At 36.8% G+C, this 20,885-nt stretch overlaps 1 protein-coding gene across 1 annotated transcript in view; it reads left to right on the forward strand.

Moving 5' to 3' along the window:
- Positions 1-20,885, forward strand: part of Pitslre (cyclin dependent kinase 11B pitslre) — a 213,282-nt gene that overhangs the window by 40,862 nt on the left and 151,535 nt on the right. The window contains exons 5-6 of the mRNA XM_090399488.1: positions 9,473-9,585; positions 17,791-17,949. Of these exons, the coding sequence (XP_090255614.1) occupies positions 9,473-9,585; positions 17,791-17,949 (272 nt within the window). The remainder of the gene's footprint in view (positions 1-9,472; positions 9,586-17,790; positions 17,950-20,885) is intronic.

Below are 20,885 nucleotides of genomic sequence, written 5' to 3' on the forward strand. Positions count from 1 at the left end.
CATGATGAGATTTCATGCCAGCTGGAGTGCTGCTTGTTTAACCTGCTTGCTTAGGGCCCCCCCCCCCCCCAGCCTGAGCACTGCCTGGTTAAACAGGGAACCAGGGAAAATAATGAAAAGCCAACATCCAGAAGAAGAATAAAAAACCCAACATCAGAAGAACTGAAGACAGGAACTATCAATATAAGGAGTATTAACGGAAAGAAAATCGAACTTTCAAAAGAATTAGAAAAGTACCACATGGACATAATTGGCATTACTGAGACAAAGAAGACAAAAACAGGTGAGATCTTATTAAATAATAAATATAGAATGTTATTTTCAGGCAATAATGATCAAGGAAAGAAAGGAGTAGCGATAGCATTCAACACCAAACATGAAGATAAACTTCTTGATTGGAACACAGTTTCAAATGCAGTTATGTAGGCAAACTTCAAAATGGGGAAATGGACAATGAAACTTATTTGTACCTATGGTCCCACAGAAAATTCTTCTAAAGAAGAGGAGGAATTTTTGAGTCATTAATACAGGCAGCTGACATAAAGAAAATGGAAAAAGTGATCCCTGTTGGAAATCTGAACAGCAGAGTAGGAAATGAATCCACCAGGCATATAGGAACATTTGGGGAAAATTTGGAGAAAAGGGGCAATTCTAATAATAATGGTAAGTATTTACTGGACTTCTGCTCAGGACAGGGACTAGTCATTACCAACACCATGTTTCAACATAAAGATATACACTAATTAAAATGGAGAGAAGACACAAAAAACAAGAAAAGCCTCATTGCTATGTCATTGTTGATAGCATATCATAATGCTGGTTCAGCATACAAGAGTGTACAGAGGATTTGAAATTGGATGATCAGTATTTAGTTTTGAGCAGGATAAAATGAATATTACTCATTGTGTAAAAAAAAAATAAAAAAAATGTTAAAAAGAATTAAAGTTGAGCAGCTTTTACAGGTAAATTGTAGACTCAATTATACAAACATACATTATTGAAGAAAATTCGAAGTAGTTTGAAAACAAAAACCAACCCGTAGATGACAAATTCTGAAGAAGACATTGATTGATTCAGCTAGGGAAGTGGGTGGTGAAGTTGTTTGCTAGGATAGAAAAATAAGAACACCATGGTGGACACAAATAGTTACAAAGAAGCAGTACTGGAAGGGAAGTAAGCATACCAATCGTCCCTAGCAAATAAGTCACAGGAAGGTGGCAAAATGAGGCTATTGATGAAACTTAGAAATGGAGGAAAGAGTACTCTAAAAGGAATAAAAGATAATAAAGGTGACATGGAAACAGAATATATGTGTAAAAATTAGCATAGCCAGAGCAACAGCTATCTTAAAAGCCATAGACAAAATATGGAAGAGCTGAGCTATAAAGATACACACTGAGCTGTGTATTGTGCAAACCTGTATCTTCAGCAGCATGCTCTATGGATGTGAGACCTTGGTTCTCCTGAGAGAATCTGAAAGGGAGGATATTAGCATTCGGGAGAAAGCGCTATAGAAAGATCTTGATCCAGAAAGTGAACAATGAGAAAATCTATAGACTAATACAACCAAAAGAAAACCTGAACCAGAAAATAATCAAAAGGAAACTATGTCTATTTGGCCATATATGTAGATGAACGATGAGAGGAAATTAAAAAATGTTGCTGTTTGGGATGATTGAAGGAAAGAACAAAACAGGGAGACCAAACAGAGAATGGGGTGAATATCAGTGGATATAATCTACATCCTTCTCACACACCTGATTTAGCATTTAACATCAAACCATCTTTGTGTACCTCCTTCAGTTCTGACTGCTGATTTACAACTCACACAAAGACTATGTATTGCTTGATATAATGTCCCATTTACACCATATAACTAAAGTGTTTTGAACAGCTTTCCTCTTGGAACCTTGTCATATGCCTTTTCCAGATCTACAAAACTTAAATACAGATCCTTGTTATATTTCTATGATTTCTTGACTCTTTGTCATAAAGTGAAAGTCTGATCCTGACAACCTCTGTTTGGCCTGAACCCAGTTTGTTCTCCTCCACAGTTTTTCTTAGCCATTTCTCAAGATTACTTGTATAAATCTTATCAGGAACACTCATTAGAGAAATTCCTCTGTAATTCTCACATTCAGCTTTATTCCTTTTTTTAAAGATGGGTACTATTAGCACTCTACTCCAGTCATGTGGAATTCTACCGTCTGACCAGGACTTCTGAATTATGCAGTGTAGCATAGGTAAAACTTTTATACCTCCATATTTTATCATTTCTAGTTGAATATCGTCTGCTACAGCTACCTTCCCACATTTCAGGTTTGTGATAGCTTTTTCTACTTCAAGTACAAATATATATTCCAGGTGGCATTCCTGTCAAGTGTTTTCTGAAACCATGTTATCATTGCTTGTTTCATTTAGTAATCTTTCAAACAAATTATTCCGTACATCAAGAATATCTTTATCCTCAGTTTTCTTGTCCCTGTTATCATCTGTAATTCCTTTTACAGTATTCTCTCCTCCATGTTGGAGCTTTTTCAATAGCCTCCAGAATATTTTACCACATTGCTGTTATTTCAATGTTCTTAGCAAAGTCTTTCCATTATTTTTGTTTAGCTAATTTTACACAGTGCTTTGCTTTCTTATATATTTCTCTGTATTCCCTAAGAGTACAAGCTGACTTACTTGCCAGGAATTTTCAATATCACTGCCTTCTTTAACTTCCTGAGTCCACCAAGGAGTTTTTCTATCCTTGCAATTTACTTCACCACATGCCTCTCTGGCTGAATCAATCAGTTTTCTGTAGGAGTTTGCCACTGAATCTCCAAGGTTAACTCTCTCTCAGTTTTTCTTGAATTATGTTTCTGTATTTGATTCTACACTTCACATCTTATAGCTGTTCAAAGTTATTCATTTCAACTTTCTTATCTACCCCTTCATTTTAAGAAGTTCAGTTTTATCCTGTTCAACACTAAATGGTGCTCACTTCTTATTTCAAATCCTGGCTATACTCTTCTATCCTGAACCTTTGGGAAAACATCAAGGTCAACATGAACATAGGTAATGAGACTTTTCTTATTCCTTGCATTTCTCTCTCCATTTGAATTTATACATTTTTATGTTGGAATGTGGTGTTAATAATAACTAGTCTATGTCTGCTTCAGAAATCCAACAAGTACTTATCATTATTATTTGCTTTGTTCTTTTCTCCAAATTTTCCCTAAAAAAAATTGTATATATTTGGTAATCATTTCCTGTTCTGCTGTTTAGATCTCCAACAAGGACCAAATTTTCCATTTTTGTTGTGTCAGCTGCCTTCTCTAAATGCCTCAAAAAATTCCTCCACTTCTTATTAGAACTTCTGTGGAATCATAAACACAAATAACTCTCATGTCCAGTTACCCATTCTGATATTAGCTCACATCACTCTACTTGAAATTGCCTGCAATTCAAGATTATCCTCATTTAGAATTTAATATCGTGAATGTCATTTCCTGTATATAACATCTTTTATTTGTTGCTTAGAAAGGTTTCAGTAACACCTATTATGTCAATCTGGTACTTATCCATTTCTTCTACTAGTTCTATTTCTTTCCCATTTATGCTTATGTTGATGGTGCCAATCTCGACGTCTACTGATGTTAAGTTGGAGTTTGTTCCAGTAGCTGACTTTTTATTGCTCACCCTGGTTCCTTGACAAAAACAATGGGGGGGGGGTCCTTGTTTATTTGCCCTAACCAGCATGAAATTCCATCATGTTGATCATCATTTTTTTGTTATGATTTAAGCCAATAATAAGATAGTTTGGTTGGCTAAATCCCAAATTGCCAGCCCATCCTTGTTTATTTAGTATCCAACAGTGTGCACCATGAGAAGGTGAGGACCGGACATCAGGTCAGAAGCCCTGGTTGGTTCTCTGCATTCCCTCCAAAAAGTCATGTGGAGGTCTCCTCCCAATAGTTAGAATAAGAGGGTATACAGAATGATAGTTTAATGAGGTATGAGACAAGGATGCATATCATTTCCACTGGTATTCATCATCTATATGGATCACATTATGAAGGAAGGCAATATTCAACCTGATATCAAAATTGGAAAGGTTAATCTCAACATTTTATTTTATACAGATAATGTTATACTCCGTCTAATAGATGGCAGAAATTTGTCACTCTTCTTAAGAATGGGATGAATATGAGCTGATTTCTAGGCTGCAGGATATATAACACAAGAATATGTGAGAATGAAAAGGTGACACTGAGCAGAAGTTCATCCTCAAGCACAAACCTGCTGTATAGTCAGAGAAATGGTTTCGTGACTAGATGACTTTTTTGGTACCCAGTTTGGTCAAAATACTACAGATTCTTTTTGTGTTGAAAATTCAGAGTGGACTAAATGTTTTGTGTTAAGATTGGTAGAAGGATATTTACCAAGATTGTTTATGCAAGAATTGGAGGAAAAGTAATACAACCAGAAGGTTTTTGTGAGCAAACAGTAGCATCATTCAAAAGCTAAATAGTTGAAGGGTTTTCATTTTTTTTTTTTAATGCAACTTCCACACACAAAAGGTTGTAGACCTATAGTACATCTGTACCGTGATTGGATAAAGTGTTTGATAATGTTGGATAAGTGGAAGAAAATAGAAGAAATGCTTCTGTATAAGTAGGAGTTGCTTCATTGATGGTATATTCAGTGCAGATGGTTGGATCAGAAGACTGAAAAAAATCCAAAGAAATGAGGCATAGAAATCACAAAGATTATACCACTTAGCTTTCTTATGATGCCAACCATCACATGGATGAGAATGTGTTGCTCCATGAGAGAAGAAGAAATCAATACTAAATTGTGATCTGAATTACCTAAAGGAAGAACAATATTCACAGTATACTATATAAGTTTATTTGGAGAGCAACAAAATTGTTTAGTATTCTGGTAGGTGGGTAACAATTTGTGTAAGATCATTGGTGATAGCAGATATCTCAGCATCACCTTGCTCGATCTGAGCAGATGGAAAAGGAAAAAACAAGTTCGAGGTGTGAACATCAAAATCTCCGAGGAAGATGGCCTCACTATTAGAAAAGTTGGGTTCAAGAAAATCAAACATTTGAAAAAAGAAATTAAAAAAAGTTTAAAATGTTTGGTTGCATTATGAGTGATAAAGAAAACAAATTAATGTAATATATAGAAATTTTTTAACTTGGGTATATTATGTATTCAAGATACCAAGTAATTTTATATAAACTTGGTTTTTAATCCTATTTCCCAAGTGAGCAAACAGACAAGTAAGTCAAGTTTGCGCCTGCACGTAGTCCAGACGCAAACTTGACTTACTTGTCTGTTTACTTGGTATCTTGAATACATAATATATCCAAGTTAAAAAAACTTTCTACATCTATCTCTCATCCTGAGATTTTATTTAATAAGGTCAAAGCACCTTTTGGCAACTTGTTTAGGTAAAATTCATATAAGCTCTGCATTACTTCAAGCATTGTCAGGTCTGGCTCCCACTGATGAGACCTCAGTAAAGGCCGAAACTGGTATGGGTAATGACCATTGCCTTTAATGCATAGCATCATACATCTCTGCAAGGGGATGTGCTTTACATTAAGGGAAAAATACTAAGGAAAGTGATCAGAGCTTAATCCACTTTTACCACGAGTTGCCTAGAGTGGCACCACCATGAGTTGCCTCAGACTTGCATTACGTGCAGGCCAAACTTGATTTACTTGTCTGTTTGCTCACTTGGGAAATAGGATTAGAAACCAAGTTTATATAAAATTACTTGGTATCTTGAATACATAATATAACCAAGTTAAAAAATTTTCTACATCTATCTCTCATCCTGAGATTTTATTTAATAAAGTCAAAGCACCTTTTGGCAACTTATTTAGGTAAAATTCATATAAGCTCTGCATTACTTCAACCATCAGGTCTGGCTCCCGCTGACAAGACCTCAATAAAGGTCGAAGCTGGTATGGGTAGTAATGATTGCCTTTAATGCATAGCATCATACATCTCCGCAAGGGGATGTGCTTTACATTAAGGGAAAAATACTAAGGAAAGTGATCAGAGCTTAATCCACCTTTACCACGAGTTGCCTAGAGTGGCACTACCATGAGTTGCCTCAGACTTGCATTACGTGCAGGCCAAACTTGACTTACTTGTCTGTTTGCTCACTTGGGAAATAGGATTAGAAACCAAGTTTATATAAAATTACTTGGTATCTTGAATACATAATATAACCAAGTTAAAAATTTTTCTACATCTATCTCTCATCCTGAGATTTTATTTAATAAAGTCAAAGCACCTTTTGGCAACTTGTTTAGGTAAAATTCATATAAGCTCTGCATTACTTCAACTATCAGGTCTGCCTCCCACTGACAAGCCCTCAATAAAGGTCGAAACCGGTATGGGTAGTAACCATTGCCTATAATGCATAGCATCATACATCTCCGCAAGGGGATGTGCTTTACATTAAGGGAAAAATACTAAGGAGAGTGATCAGAGCTTAATCCACCTTTACCATGAGTTGCCTAGAGTGGCACTGCCATGAGTTGCCTTAGACTTGCATTACGTGCAGGCCAAACTTGACTTACTTGTCTGTTTGCTCACTTGGGAAATAGGATTAAAAACCAAGTTTATATGAAATTACTTGGTATCTTGAAATTAATGTAATAGAATGGGACGAGAAATTTTTAGCCAAAGAAGATTTGGAAGCTCACATAATATCAGAACATGTGTACCACCTCCATGATGAAAACAGCCATAATGTATTGAAGAAACTGAAATACATTATGAATCTCTGTGACTATGTATATTTGTGTGTGTGTGTGTGTGTGTGTATGTGTGTGTGTGTGTGTGTGTGTGTGTGTGTGTGTGTGTTAAAGATACTAAGAAATTTTATATACTTGGTTTTAATCCTTTTTCCCAAGTAAGCAAAACAATGCTTTGCACATGAAATATATTCACATCTCAGCTACTTGTATATAGAGGTTAATGACTTCACATCACTTGCCTTAGTATGTATCCGAAAGGGAAAGGAGCTTTGCATTATGAGATACATACTAAGGCAAGTGATGCGAAGTCATTAGCCTCTATATACCAAGTAGCTTAGATGTGAATATATTTCACATGCAAAACATTGTTTTGCTTACTTGGGAAACAGGATTAAAACCAAGTATATAAAATTTCTTCGTATCTTTAACGTATAATACACCCAAGGTAAAAAACTTTCTATATATATGTATGTAGATGGAAGAAACTTAAATGGGAGAGATAAATATATATATCATTTATGAGAGGTAGAAGCATATATAGCACATCTCAGTGCCATGTATGAGATACTAGTGAGTTAAAAAAGAATAAAAGTAATTGACTTTTTTTTTTGAATAGTTGGAGATTATAGTTGTTTGTGGAGGGACAGTTCACGAGGAAGGCTATTCCAGAGGACAGATGTAGATGGAATGTAGGAAGAATAGAAGCATGTTCAATATGTTTGTAATTTTACTTGAAACTGATGTTGAGCAGGTGGTCTTGTTTTAGAAAACCCAACAGAAAGTGGAGGAATTATGGTTGCCAATTCATTAAAGCATTGACCATGGAAATATCTGTAGAAAAGACAGCTGAAACAATGCATCACTCAGTGGTTGAAGCGAGTCTGTGAGGGAGTGATCATATGTGAGCCAAATTGCACTTCTCAGGACAGCATTGGGAGATTTTAGGCACACCATCCAAACATGAATGCCGTTTTAGCGATGGGTGGATTTGTGTATTGCATGTTTCAGCATATGCTGAGTATGAAGCCACTTGTGGTAAACTGAATTTTTTCTTCACCTGGTTTGGAAAGCAGATGAAAATTTTGAATAAAATGGAGAATTGAGGCTTGCATGTCAGTGAGGATAATACTTTCTGTCACTTGCTCAGAGCAGCTATTTGGGTTAGAGAAGTGGAAGCATTGCCTGACCATGAAAAGGAAGAGTAGAAGTTTAGGAGGTTATCACACTTAGTACTTTTGTAGTACCAAAGAATATAAGGTTGGAAGTGGTTGCTGCGAGGCTGGTGTGTTGTCTGTAAATTGTGTGCATTTTTATGTCAGTTTGTCTGTTTTGTGGAATGGAAAACCAGAGCTTCTGCCAGGAAAAACTTTTCCACCTTTATATAAAGGAGTGCTTGGAGCAAATTCATTCTTTGCAAGAAGAACTTACACAAGATTGTGATCTGAGTTACTGAGAGGAGAGATATGGAATCCTGTACACCCCTTGAGGGTACATGGCAGGAATTTGATGATGATGATGATGAAAAAAAAGACAAGACAAGACTTCTAAAGACAAGACTGCCAAGATGTCTGTCTTGTCTTTAGAAGTCATGATGGTGATATCTCAAGATAAGGCAGGTGGAAACTTGGAAAGACAGATGTGCTCTACCACCTTGGCAAGGGTTCTTCAGGTCTGCTTTTGATTTGCTGATCCAAAGCAGACCTGAAGTTGTTACATCAGTTATCCAGTTGTTACATGCTGTTATGTAAGCTGAGTGAATAGTTGGACTTTATGACTTGAGGCATATGCAAAAATTTTGGCTTGGACTGCCTTGACATAATTGAAAAAGCAGGGTTTGGATAAGAGTCGATAGTTTTGAGTGTGGTAATAAAAGTACTCATCTCAAAGAGGATAATTTCATGTAGTTTGTGTTAGGTCATTGCTTATAGCAAAATCTATCACACCTCATTCAGTTTGTCAGCGGTGTTGGAAAATGGGAACAAGTTTTAGTTGTGGCCATTAAAGCAGACTAGGAAAGTAACTTTACTATTGGGATAGCTAGATTGCAAAGACTTGCACTTCATAGATAGGATGATAAAGAGGTTAGAGTGATTTTAGGAATTTGCAAAGTGGTAAATACAGGATATGAATATTATTGTATGGGCAAGCAAACTGATTGAGAGGGAGTCAGAAGCAGAAGAATTCTGAAAGTTGGTATTGTCTGGTTTTGCACATCATGATTTCTTTCGACCCATATGTATGTGCCAAAAGTAATCATGATGTGCATAATTTGGACATCGAAGTTGAACTTTGAAGATTCTGGGTGTTTTGAATTTTTCTACATGTAATCTCTTTAACTTTGCTTATCTACTCATGGTTTTGTTTCAGTTGAGTTAAAATAGGGATTAACATGGAATATATAATAATGGAAAGCTCTAAATATGGAGAGTTTCGTGTGTGTGTGTAGTAGATACTTTTCTGTGTTGTGGGGAAGAGGCTGATCAATTGATACTTTTAATACCACATGAAAAAAACTTGGTATTGGCACCCAAATCACATTGTGATTATCCATCCTCTGCATGAGTGCTGTGCTCATGCTCACTGTATTGCATATGAAGAATAAGAATTCATTGAATTGTCCCAGTTATTTTTAATTTATCCAATAAAATAAAATTGTTGATTTGTATTTGTTATTAATACAGAATCTAATAATTTAACAGGGTGCTTCCCATGTTAGCTTCTTTAAGGAAGAAACGATTGCTATTCATTGAGCGTCAGAGACAAAGGGACAGAATGAGACATGATGCAGATAGAGGTCATCCTCGGAGAGAAGGTAAACAGATCTTATTTTGCTCGATGGTCAAATTGCAAAATCTTTGTGTGTGTAATTATTTTTATTTATTTTTTACAAAATGGATTGAAAAGAGACCACAAACAAATCTTTTTTGGTTTATTAAAATGACTGCACAAATTCTATAGCGTAACTGCATACTTAGAATTAAAAAATATTTTAGATAATATGTTGATAATAAATGTTATATATCAGTGGCATCGCTTGCTTTGGCTACTGAGCACACCTAGCAGCAGATTTTGGCAACTAACTGCCATTTGCCCCATTCTGCTATGAGCATTAGTCATCGAGTTACATCCACTGAAGTGAGCATGTGCACAAGCTGTTTGTCAGATTAGTGACAAAGTGACAATGAAAGAGCTTGAAGAACAATGTGTGTGTGAGATTTTGTTGCAAACATGGGAAAAATTTTACAGAGACATTTCATTTGCTTAACCAAGCATACAGGGAGGACTGAATAAGCCGAACACAGTGCTATGAGTTTAAGCATTTTAAAAAGGGCAGAACATTGGTTGGTTAAGATTCCAGGCCTTGATGACCTTCCACATCAACAGATGACAACCATTTCAAGAATGTTTGCGCTGTGATTTATGGAAATCTTCATTTAACTGTCCGAGTAGTTGCTGACAAAGTGGGCATCAGCATAGGATCTTGCCATCAAATTTTGACTGGAAAACTTCAGATGCATCGTGTCAGTGCAAAATTCATGCTGTGTTTGTTGACTATCAGAAAGAGAACCGTTTGAAATCAGTCAGGAACTGCTTGCCAATGCCAAATGGTAATGAAAACTTTCTTAAGAACGTCATAACAGGCAAAGACTTAAAACCACTTTGAAAGGACATTGTTTCCAAACCATAGAGGAGATTTAGGAAAATGTGATAAGAAAACTGCGCATCACAGAAAGAGCTTTCCAAGAAGCATTCCAACAATGAAAGAAACATTGGGAACTGTGTATCACTAGTAGAGGGCCTACTCTGAAGGGGACAGTGCTTAAAATATAAAACGAACAATGAAGTCTTTATAGCAAAAGTTTGAACATACCTTATGTGTGTATGAGGTGGTATCAAAAAGTTTCGAGACTAGGTTTGTAACACGCCAACAGATGGCAGCACAAGGCTGCATGCACAGTCACAGGGAGCACCTACTTTCATAAGTCAGTGTGCCAAAAGACATTGGGAGCTGTGCAGCTGATGCTATTCTGACCATCTGCGTTACCACATCTGCAATTTCATCATGGACAGCAAGTTAGAACAAAAAGCAAACATGAAATTCTGCATGAAACTGGGGAAATCTGCCACAGAGACGTTTGACATGATTCGGCAAGTTTACGGCAATGCTGCAATGAGTCGTTCAAGGTGTTTTGAGTGGCACGTGAGCTTCAAGAGTGGAAGAACATCACTGGAAGATGATGAGAGATCAGGAAGACTTTCGACGAGCTCAACCCCCAAAAATGTCAAAACCATTCGGCAACTTGTGCATGAGGATCGTCAGAGAACACTCCACAACATTGCTGCCATTGTCGGTGTGTCATAACGGAACAGTCCAGGCAATCCTCACATGTGATTTGAACATGCGCCGTGTTGCTGCCTAGTTCGTCCCCAGACTGCTGACCCAGGAGCAGAAGGAACACCATGTCGCAGTCTGCCAAGAACTCCGTCAGTGTGCCATGGATGACTCATCCTTCATGTCGAGGATCATTACCGGTGACGAAACTTGGGTGTACAGGTACGATCCTGAGACGAAGCAATAGTCTTCACAGTGGAAGAATCCATCCTCGCCGAAAAAGGCCAGGCAGGTCCGCAGCTCGATCAAGTGCATGCTCGTCTTTTTCGACATTCGCGGCATTGTGCGTTGAGAATTCTTCCTCAGGGTCCAGACCGTCAATAGCAAGTTCTACTGCCAGATTTTAAGGCATCTGAGGGAGGACATTCGGCGAAAGTGACCAGAGCTGTGGTCACTTTCGTCGAATAACACGAAAAACTGGATGCTCCACGACAATAATGCACCCTGTCACCGAGCTCTCCTCACACATGAGTTTCTCGCCAGAAACAACATGATCTCACTTCCGCACCCATCTTACTCGCCAGATTTGGCTCCTGCAGACTTCGCCCTCTTTCCGAAGATGAAGATCCAGCTCAAAGGTCATCGTTTTGACACCATTTTGGAGATCCAGCGTGAATCGCAAAAGGTGCTTGACATGCTTCGAAAAGAAGACTTCCGGGACACATTCCAGAAGTGGAAAGAACGCTGGGAGCGCTGTATTGATATGCAAGGGGACTATTTTGAAGGTGGTAGTGTGTAAACATAGATAAAGTAATTTCTTATAAACAGAGCTAGTCTCGAAACTTTTTGATACCACCTCTTATGTATGAAATGTGATTACTGATTTTGTTTGTTTCTTTTATTATTTCTTTTAACACATGAGATTCTAGCATAGTAGCATACTGGTGCTGTAAGAGTTAAGGGAGAAGGAACCTGTTGATATTTCTCTTGAAGAGCCAGAGAGAATATGGAATGAAAGCAGAAGAAGAAGTGAAGCAAGTTTGGTGGATTTGAAGTCGAGATGTAAAATGATGTTGAATGGATGCTCTCAGGCTTAATGGAAAACAGAGGAGTAGTGGATGCCAGTTCAGTTCCCTATGGAAATATTTCTACAACAAAACTACAAACTAAGCCTGAAACAAGCCTTTTTTGAGATGGTGGTTTAGTGGGAGAGGATGATGAAATGTAAGCTTTACTGCCCTTCTTTGTATAACACGAAGAATTTTTAGGTGGGTTCTTGTTGCATCACCCCAAAACACAAAAATAGTATTCTGAAGTAGGGTAGAGCTCAGATTCGTACAGAATTAGTATCTGGGTGGATAACAAAGTATCATCTTTAGAAAAGGTTGCCAAGTTTTATAAGAAAATGAGAAATTGATGTGATGGGTTTGTTCTCTGAAAGATGAGATAAATGTCGGCAATCTGATCATGTGTGGTAATTTTTTTATTATCAAGAATAAAGGAAGGTGAGTTGAGATTAAAGTAGAACTGTTTGGTAGCATTGAAGAATATTAGATTATCCTCATCATTGAAGATTAGCATGAAGGTCTCTGTCCTAGTTGAAGATTTTGAAGCTTGGGATGTTGGGGCACCACATAGCTTATTAAAGAGTTAAAATATTCAGGGTGCACAATATATATATATATATATATTAATGGACCTGTGTTTCACTCAGGATTTCTCCATGAGTGCAGGTCACAAAGATGCCTCCAACAATCTCAATCTTGAGCATCTCTCTTCCATGTTATACCGATAGATTTCACTAGTGGATCTTCCCATCGTGTAGGTGGTCTTCCTGGTTGCCAGTTGAGTATTCTATATGTCCATCTGTTATCCCTGAGTCTGGCTATGTGACCTGCCCATCTCATCTTGCTTTCATATACTGGAGTTACCACATCTGTTATTCCTGATCTCTTTCTTAGTTCTGTGTTTTTAACATGTTCCATTTTGCTAATGTTACAAATGATACGTTCCATTGCATGCTGAGTTATTCTGAGAGTCTCAGAATAGATATATATATATATATATATGAGAGAATGAGGGCAAATGATAGAACGGAGTCCAAGCACACTTCTGCGTTGGTGGAAAATGCAAAGGGAGGAAGCCATCTGCCATAATATACAGTCATCAAACCACTCTTTGGTTAATGACTGCACAAGAGAGGAGAAAAAAAAAAAAAAAAAAAAAAAAAAAATTGGCTACTGTCCAGTTACAAAGAAATGTTAGAGAGAAGATTGCAGTTTACTACGCAGGCCTAAATGCCAGACCCTTCTCAAATGCTCTAGGAATTTCAAGAGCAACAGCACAAGTTTCTTCAAACCTTACCATGGCATGTCTTCAGAGGTGAGTGATATAGGCTTGGAGATTTCCAGCAAGATATATATAGTGTCAGAATCCTTACTTGTAGTTGGTAATTAGCTGGCTGATCTCTACATAGTGAAGAAATTAATGGTCACCTATTTTAGCCTGTTTTTGTTTAGGAGTGTCCCTTATATTTAATACATTGGCTAACATAACTCAAAAAGGAGTATATATATATTTTAGGGCATTACGGGCGAGTATAGAAGGCAATTATGGCAGAATAAAAAATGTGGAAAAATTTTGTACATACCTTGTTTTCAGTTTAAAGATGCCTTCTAAATCCAAGCTCTTGCTGAAAGGTTGTATGTAAACGGGGGGGGGGGGGGGGGGGAAAGAACATATCTCCCGTGTCTCAAGCACGGGAAAATAAGTTTTCCCGTGCTTGAGAATATAAGAGAAAATAAGTTTGGAAACCCGGGTTACTATTAATAATCTATATATAAATATATATATATATATATATATATATATTATTTTGTTGTGGGGAGAGGGAGGGAGAGGGGGAAAAAACAAAGGGGAAGGGTATCCTTATGTGGAAACTGGGGCAAGGGTTTATGGGATGTGGACCATTTCGGTCATCGTCTGACCATCGTCAGAACTTTGTGGGAATGACTGTAGGGCTATGTCAAGACTGCAAGTTGCATCTGCCAAATTTGGGCATTTGTTGTCACTAAATGGCCGGAGGCATGGCTTAATTTGTAAGTTTTGGAACGTCCAACATTCGGAAATTAGGTAGGGGCGGTGGACGTTGATAGAATTTTCATCGCATTTTATGGCAATAGTTTCGGATATTCTAAGCATTGTTTCGTTTTCTTGTTTGTCAATTGACAAACAAGATTTTTGGACATCCTACTCTCATGTAAAGCAAAAAGTGGAATCCAATTTTTAAGACTTCCAGGCTGGATTTAGAAAGAACAGGATTACAGTTTCATATATTTATTCTCCATGTTATTGGAGAAAAATACAGAACATAATAAAGTGATTTGCCATAATTTTATTGACCTACAGAAAGCCTTTGATTCTATTTGCCATGATATCCTTTTGAAATTTCTGCAACATTATGGAATAGATAGCAAAATGATATGACTGATTAAATGAAGGTACTCATCTTCTGAAATGGCGATTGAAATCAGAAACCAGTGGAGTGAGACAGGGGGACAAATTATTACCAATGCTGTTTAACTGTTTCTTCAAATATGTTGGAAAAGAAGGCCCTGCAGCGCTGTGATATTGGAGTGACAGTAGGAAGAAGAATGATACATCATTTAAAGTTTTCTGATGATATTGATCTCAAGGGTGTGAGGATATACCCATAGAAGTTTATCACTTTAAATACCTAGGCAATATATTTAATAAAATTGGAAGATCAAGACAGGATATTAGAACAAAAATTGCAAAAGCAACAACAGCACTCAAAAATCCACTATGGACAGATAACTAGCTTACAATTATAAACAGGTTATACCTTATTGACACACTAGTTAATTCAGTTCTTTTATACAGAAGTGTATCTTGGACCTTTCTAAAAGAAGATGAAATGAGGTGCTGTAGATGACTACCAAAGATACTATATACTGATCATGTCACAGTTTTTGAAGTAAGAGAAAGAATCATTATTTTTCCAATTCAAGAGATAACATTATAGCAAAGATTTGAAGGAAACAAATCATCTGGCTTAGTCATATCAGCAGATCTAATGGTGATTATTTTTTGTAGCTATTTTGGCTTATTTTGTATATTTTTATTTTCATTGAAATTTATTTTTGAGGAAGATTTAATTGCAAAGATACTATCATGTTTATATGTTTTATTATTGATTAGCATGGATTGACAAGGAAGATCAAGGGTTTACTAAAGGGAGATCAGATTTGTTTTAGCAATTTGCTCATATTTTATAACGATGTTACAGTCAAGTTGGATAAAAGGAATGGAAATACTGTTGGATTTTTCTAAACCATTTGTTAGGATACCATATGAAAGGCTGTTGCATAAACTGGAGAATATGGGTTTGGAATATAAACTCTTGATTTGGATTAGCGGGTCGTTGACAGACATATCCATAAGTGGTATACAATGGGTGTGAATATGCCAGTTTTAAGGTGATTAGTTGTGTAGGTGTTTAAGGAAGGATCTAAGAGCAGATATTCAATTATTTGCTGATGATGCAAAGATCGGCAGGGGTAATCAGGGATGCTATTGGTATCTGATTTGAATAGGCTGGAAATTTGGACAAATTAAAATTTCTGTCAGTTCAGTCATCATGCCATAGTTATACACTTTGGTATGATTAGGTTTCCAACAGCATATTATATTAGTGGAGTTATGCTACAAGAAACTGATGAGGCTAGAGATCTTGGCATAATGGTAGGTAGGAATTTGAAGTTCACAGGTCCAACTGTCCATCTACTCATTGGACATCATCAGATGACATGGTCGCTCCTTTCCTTGGTGATGTTCCACACCAATCTTTGTTAGGTGGGCATGTTCCTGTCATGTGCTTTTCTGGAGGCTTCAACTCTCTGAAGATCAGCTCATCCAGACACACCATCCATCCATCCATCTCATATGAAAATCTACCCTTCCTTTTTCCCCAGGGACTTGACTTTCTATTATTGTTTTGAGAAGTCATCCTTTCAATGTGTCCAAAGTGTTTCAACTTTTTTCTGTCAGTATCTTTAAGGAACCTTAAAGTTCTGCTGATCTTTTCTAGGAACAATCCATTTCCCCATCTTTCAGTATAATAGTATCCTCAACAGCCTTCTGTAACACTGCTTCTCAAAAGCAACTAACCTATCACTTATTTAGGTTCTGAATCTCTCATCGTAAGTTGCTGTTGTAAAACAGCTGCATCCAGAATTCTCAACTTTGTTCTTGTGAAGATAGATCCATCCTGCCAGATTTCTGGATGCAGCTGTTTTTCAACAGCAACTTACGATGAGCGATTCAGAACCTAAATAAGTGATAGGTTAGTTGCTTTTGGTCATTGCTAGTCTTCTGGTGTTTTCTGAACAGCAATTCTTCACATTAGTAATGGATCCAATGCAATCAAACTTGCTGACTTCCTCGGTTTTTTCCTGTTTTTTCAGGCACTTCCTTGCCTATATTTCCTTTGAGAACCATAATCTTTGACTTTCTAGGATTGAGTTGATATCCTCTGTTTTTACTGATTTCATTAACTTTGTCAAGGATTCATTCTAGTTTTTCTTGTCATTACAAAGGAATACTGTATCATCAGCATATCCCAGATTACTGATCAATCCACTAGCTATCCTAATTCCTGTGTTAAGCTCATAATGGCATTATGAGTGCATGATGTCCTCAGCATAGATACTAAAGATAGATGAGGAGAAAGTTGACATTCTTGCCTAACTTCCTTGAGGAAGTTAGGCAAGAAGGTATATCTTCCTTCAACAAGGAAGATATCCTTTTAAAATGGGAATGCTTACTGTACCAGATCTCCTTTTGTGAAAACAGGCCCACCACTTCTGCTTGATAGAAACTGTACATTGTGCTTCACCTGCCATTAGTGGCCCAATGGCCTATATTAATCAATACAACAAAGAAAGTTTGAATATCAGAAAATAGGCCCTCCACAGTCCCCTTTCATTACATTAAAAACACTGATATTTTACATAGATAATTTAGACAGAAGATTTAAAAGAGTCAGCCACATGAAGCTGCTTAAAAGCACCCTGCTCTGAACCATAATGGTCATCAACTCTTCAAGAAAACACCAACAGAACGCTTAGAATTATGCTATATAGACAGAGCCACTGTATTCAACAGGTTGTATACATATCCAGGTCTCATTCATGCTTTGTGTTTACTCTGTCCGTACAGTGCAATCACAAAGACACATGGCATTCCCCTTCTCTTGGAAAGAACAAGGTGTCAAATCCCATTTTGAATATAAAAAATTTTCATTTATCTGAAGTTGAGTTGTTGATCTAATATGGAGGTAGTATTTCAAACTACAAAACAGGCAGATAAACTCACTTTGCTTTTAATTTGTTTTTCATTATCTTAATTTTTTACTGATACTAATATGGTACCAGAAAAATTCTGGTAAAAAGATTGCACTTCATTTTAAAAGTAAATTGGTTTTGAATTTAATTTCGAGCTTAATTTTAGATTTCTGTTGATCTACTGTTGTCAGTAATAATTACCTGCTCCATGCATATTTTGGTTAGGTTAAACTGAGTAGATTTGATATCATATCTCACAAAATATCTTTTCCCTTTAGTAAAACTCTGATGGTTAATTTTAATATTTTAATTCTTCTAGATGATGAAAGAGGTGAGCGAGAAAAACTGAAAAATCGAAATCGAGACTATGATAGAGAACGAAGAAGGGATAGAAGCCGATCCCCTGCAAAGAGCAGATTTGAAGACAGATCAGATGATGTTGAAATAAAACGTTCTGTTAACCAAGATACTTCACCTGGTAAAGAAATGCTTTTATACTGATTCCTATTAAACAGTGCACATTTCTGTATTTTAATACATTCATGCTGGGTTGCGTCTTGCAGGTATTGCACATCATGAGGGGATTCACTTGACTCATTTGATGCATTTCTTCTACATAGGGTGGACACATGTTTGTAGTGTTTAATATATGTGGCTTGCCAGTTTCCATTTTTTTTTTTTTTTCATTTTATTTTGGTAAAGTTAATATTGATGAACTGTCTTAATGATATAGAAAATATCAAATATAATTCTGATTTTAAGTTTATATATATATATATATATATATATATATTATCATCAGTTTCCTCATATGTACCCTCAATTTTCTTTCAAATTAGACCATTACTTGCCTGCACTCCAATATTGTCATATCTATCATTTTGTTCTAAGGCATTTCTGACTGAACCAATCTACCTAGACTTTGGTCTTCCTTTGGATCTCTCTCCTGCCATATTGGCATCAAACACTGCTTTGCTAACCTTTCCTTTTCCATTCTATTTTAGTGGCCATACCTTAGATTAACCCCTTGCTCATATATTCTTGAATGCTAACAGAGTCACATTTCTTTCTAATATCTTCATTTTTAATATGATTCTGCCATTGATGCCATCAGTTTGCTTCCCTAATTTTTCACAGAACACTCGTATCTGTGGCCTCTAGTCTTATCAAGTGCTTTATTTCTAATAACTCTCAGATTGATAACTTAAAACTGATTTGAACACTTCTCGTATATTGCTAGTGTTTTGACTAATTTCTCTCTTATTCCATGTAAATATTTATTCAGCTGGCTGCTCACCATATCAGCTTTGTTTAATCTGTTGTATATTTCCAAATTTAATATGTCATCTTCGCTAAAAACAGAAGAAGTGAGAGAAGACGCACCTTGGACTATGTTGTATGCAGATGACATCGTGCTGTGTGCAGAATCAAGAGAAGAAGTGGCAGCCAAACTGGAAAGTACTGGAAGAGAGAGAGAGAGAGGTATGAGACTGAGCAGAAGTAAGACTGAATGACAGCCAGGAGACAGATCTGGAGCTGGAAGGAAATGTCATCAGGAAGGTCAGTGACTTTAGATACTTAGGTTCAACAGTGAAAGAGGATGGTGAGGCTGAGAAGGAAGTGGGATGCAGGATACAAGCAGGATGGAGGAACTGGAGAGAGATGGCTGGAGTGCTATGTGATAAGAGGGTGCCGATCAATCTAAACGGCAAAATTTACAGGACAGTAGTGAGACCAACTATGACATATGCTTTGGAAACTGTGGCCCTGAGGAAAAATAACATCAGCAGGATGGAGGTAGCAGAGATGAGAATGGTTAGGTGGATGTGCAGTGTGACCAGAAAGGATCATCTGAGAAATGACTATGTAAGGGAGAATGGTGAAAGTTACGAACTTAGGAGCAAAGATACAGGAGGCAAGGGTTGAGATGGTTTGGTCATGTGATGAGGAGGGAGGAAGAGTATGTGGGAAGAAAGGTCATGCAGATGAATGTGCAGGGGAAGAGGAAGCGCGGACGGCCAAAGAAGAGATGGAGGGAGATGGTGGAGGAGGACTCGAGGATGAAGAACTTGTATGTGGCTACAGCCCAAGACAGGAAGTTGTGGATAAGTGGGAAAAGCTGCAGAAGAAGATCTTCACTAAAAACGATGCCAAAATATATGAAATATTTTATCTGAGATCCCCTTTGAGGATGCAGCTGAAGTTTTCCATGTTGTTCCTACCTATTTTCAAATTTTTTTCTTTTTATTGCTGATTTTCATGCCAAATTTATTACATCTGTTATTTAGTTTAGTTAGAGAATCCTGGATACTAGCAGTTGATGTGGTTAGGAGTACAATATTATCTGCATAAAGCAAAAAGCTAAGTGTAACATCTCCAATTCTAATATCAGAACTAATGTCACTTTCTTTCATAATGTGATACATATAGATGACGAATAAGACTGAAGATAATGTGCATCCCTGTCTTTATCCTGATTTTACATCAAACCATCTTCCTGTATTTCCTTCAATTCTAACTGCTGACTTAAAACTTAAATATAGACTATTTATTGCTCTGTATAATGATCATAATGATCCATTTACCCCATGTAATTGTAGTGTTTTGGAAAGCTTTTCTCTGGACACCTGTGCCTTTTTCCAGATCTATAAAATTTGAGTACAGATCCTTATCCCATGATTTCTCATCTATTTGTTGTAAAGTGAAAATCTGATCCTGACAACCTCTATTTGGCCTGAATCCTTTTCAAGTATGCTTGCATAAATCTTATTGGGAACATTTAGTAGAGAAATTCCTCTGTAATTCTCACAATCAGCTTTATTCTCTTTTTTTATAGATGGGTGCTATGAGATCTCTACTCTAATCATCTAGAATTTGACCTTCTGCCCAGGCCCTCTGAATTATGCAGTGTGCCCACTGCAAAACTTTTATATCTCCATATTTGAGCATTTTTAATTGAATATCGTCTACTCCAGCTGCCTTTCCACATTTCAAATTTTTGACTATTTACCCAATATAATTGTAGTGTTTTGAAAAGCTTGGCTCTGGGCACCCTGCCTTTTCCAGATCAACAAAACTTAAATACAGATCCTTGTCATATTCCCATGATTTCAAAACTGTTTGTTGTAAAGTAAAATTCTTATCTTGACAATCTCTATTTGTCCTGAGCCCAGCTTGTTCTTTTCCAAGTTTCACTTTCACAATCTTTCTCAACCTCTTTTGAAGTCTGCTTGCATAAATCTTATTGAAACAATTAGTACAGAAATTCCTCTGTAATTCTCACATTTAGCTTTGTTCCCTTTTTTATAGATGGAAACTATTAGTGCTCTACTTCAATCATCTGGAATTCGATCTTCTGACTAGGCCCTCTGAATTGTGCATTGTAGCAACTGCAAAACTTTTATACCTTCATAC

The sequence above is a fragment of the Typopeltis vanoorti genome, chromosome 1, assembly GCF_054136105.1.
Source record: "Typopeltis vanoorti isolate ZY-2024b chromosome 1, IOZ_Tvanoo_1.0, whole genome shotgun sequence".
Classification (NCBI taxonomy): domain Eukaryota; kingdom Metazoa; phylum Arthropoda; class Arachnida; order Uropygi; family Thelyphonidae; genus Typopeltis; species Typopeltis vanoorti.